At 32.6% G+C, this 2,079-nt stretch overlaps 1 protein-coding gene across 1 annotated transcript in view; it reads left to right on the plus strand.

Moving 5' to 3' along the window:
• Positions 1-2,079, plus strand: part of LOC107090937 (spectrin beta chain, non-erythrocytic 1-like) — an 84,017-nt gene that overhangs the window by 29,325 nt on the left and 52,613 nt on the right. The window contains exons 4-5 of the mRNA XM_015384592.1: positions 95-175; positions 1,926-2,041. Of these exons, the coding sequence (XP_015240078.1) occupies positions 95-175; positions 1,926-2,041 (197 nt within the window). The remainder of the gene's footprint in view (positions 1-94; positions 176-1,925; positions 2,042-2,079) is intronic.

Raw genomic sequence — 2,079 nt, forward strand, 5'->3', positions numbered from 1 at the left:
TGTTTTCCTAATGTGTTTATTTTCTAATTTCTTGCCTCTGAAATGTGATTTATTATAAAGTGATGTCTGTAAACCTGCATGATCTCCTGCTCAGGTATCCCAACGTCAACATCCACAACTTCACCACCAGCTGGAGGGACGGGATGGCCTTCAACGCCCTGATCCACAAGCACAGGTAGGACCTCATCATCCTCATCATCATCATCATCCTTATCATCATCAGTGAAGCTGTAGGAATAAAATACAACAAGCAGTGAATTCTCAGCTAAATTTAACTTTTTTAAGTTTGATTTTTTTATTTTAATCGATTAGTTCAACTTTATTTCTTTTTTTTTTATTCCTATAGTTTCTTGTTTCTATTTTATTTGTTGAAATTGTCCCAAAAACTGATCATAAAACAGTTTTTAATTAAAAAAGTTTATGTATTCTGTTGACATTGATCTACACTAGAAAAACAATCTAGAAAAAAGTAAAAATGTCCTAAATTAAGTTTATTTACTCTTAATTTGAGTTGGTAAATGAGATAGTTTACCAATGGAATGAGTATTTTTACTCTTAAAATAAGATGATTAGATGATATTTTCTTGAAATAAGACAATGCGATTGTGTTTTCTTATTTTAAGTGTAAATTGTCTTGTTCCATTGGCAAAATGTCTCTTTTACCTCCTCAATTCAAGATCAAATGCAATCATTTTAAGATAAGATGACTTATCTAGATTTCAATTTTTTCCAGAGATTTGTTAACGCTGCAAAAACAATCTAGAAATTAGAAGAAAAATCTTGAATAAAGTTTATTTACCCTTAATTTGAGCAGGCAAATGAGATGATTTTCCAATAGAATGAGTATTTTTACTCTTCAAATAAGATAATTAGATAATATGCACTTGAAATAAGACAATGCAATTGTTTTTTTTTTATTATTTTAAATGTAAATTGTCTTGTTCCGTTGGCAAAATGTCTCACCTCCTCAATTCAAGAACAAATTCACTTAATTTAAGAAAAATTGACTTATTCAAATTTCTATTTTTTTCCAGTATATTTCTGTTCATCTGTAATTTGAAGGTGTTTTTCTCACATGCAGCTTATTACAGAAGGCAGCTTTTATAAAATAATGAAGAAACATTAAACCAGCAGGATAAATGGATCAATGTTTGAATGAAGCAATAGAATGTATTTAATAAAACATGGCTATAATATTAAAGAATCAATAAATCCCCTTTATTTAGATTAATATCCCTACTAATCCATAGTATCCTTCCATGTTGAACCCGTATTCCTCATTTCTGCCCTTATCCTTGTTTTTTTGTCAGTTTTTCTTAAAGTGGTGTATTTAATCTCTGGGAATAATCTGCTCCTCCATGACACTCGGCTGTTTTTCTGAGTTGAAATGGATGAAAAGCTGAATAAGGCTGATTGTTTTACTGCGAAGCTTCAGAAGAAGCAGAAAATGTTTGGAATGTGTTGATGTGATTTTCCTCACATTCAGACCTAAATGGAAAAATGTTCTCTGTTTGATCCAAAGGCTTTTATTAGATCTTCTAGTTTTTTCAGAACTAACAGAGTTAAACTCTGTTTTCTATTTTTGGTTTGCATGTAGTTCAAATTATAAAGTCATGTATTATTTCTGTTCCTATCAGACAATCTGAGCCTTTTTGTCCTTTTCCTTCATAAATGCGCCCATCAGGTTTGGACATGAAGGCCAGAGAAACTCTGACAGTCTTAAATGATCAGCCTCTAAATTCTGCATGTGAGGCGTTCAGGGATCATTCTAGTTGTAGGTTTGCAGAGAATCGCATTGCTTTCATAATGTCAGCTATTCTGCAGCTCCTCAGTTTAAAATGTTTTTAAACAGAAAATGTTTAAATGTTTGTCTTTATTCTCTTTTATTTAAAAAAATGACATTTTTTCCTGGTTAATGTTTTCAGACCCGACTTGATCGACTTTGATAAGCTGAAGAAATCAAACGCTCACTACAATCTACAGAATGCCTTCAATCAGGCCGAGCAGCACCTGGGCCTCACCAAGCTGCTGGACCCTGAAGGTCAGAGACCGACACGCCGACGCACAACAACACATAAC

This window comes from Cyprinodon variegatus, unplaced genomic scaffold, assembly GCF_000732505.1.
Source record: "Cyprinodon variegatus isolate N-32 unplaced genomic scaffold, C_variegatus-1.0 Scaffold317, whole genome shotgun sequence".
NCBI classification, from domain to species: domain Eukaryota; kingdom Metazoa; phylum Chordata; class Actinopteri; order Cyprinodontiformes; family Cyprinodontidae; genus Cyprinodon; species Cyprinodon variegatus.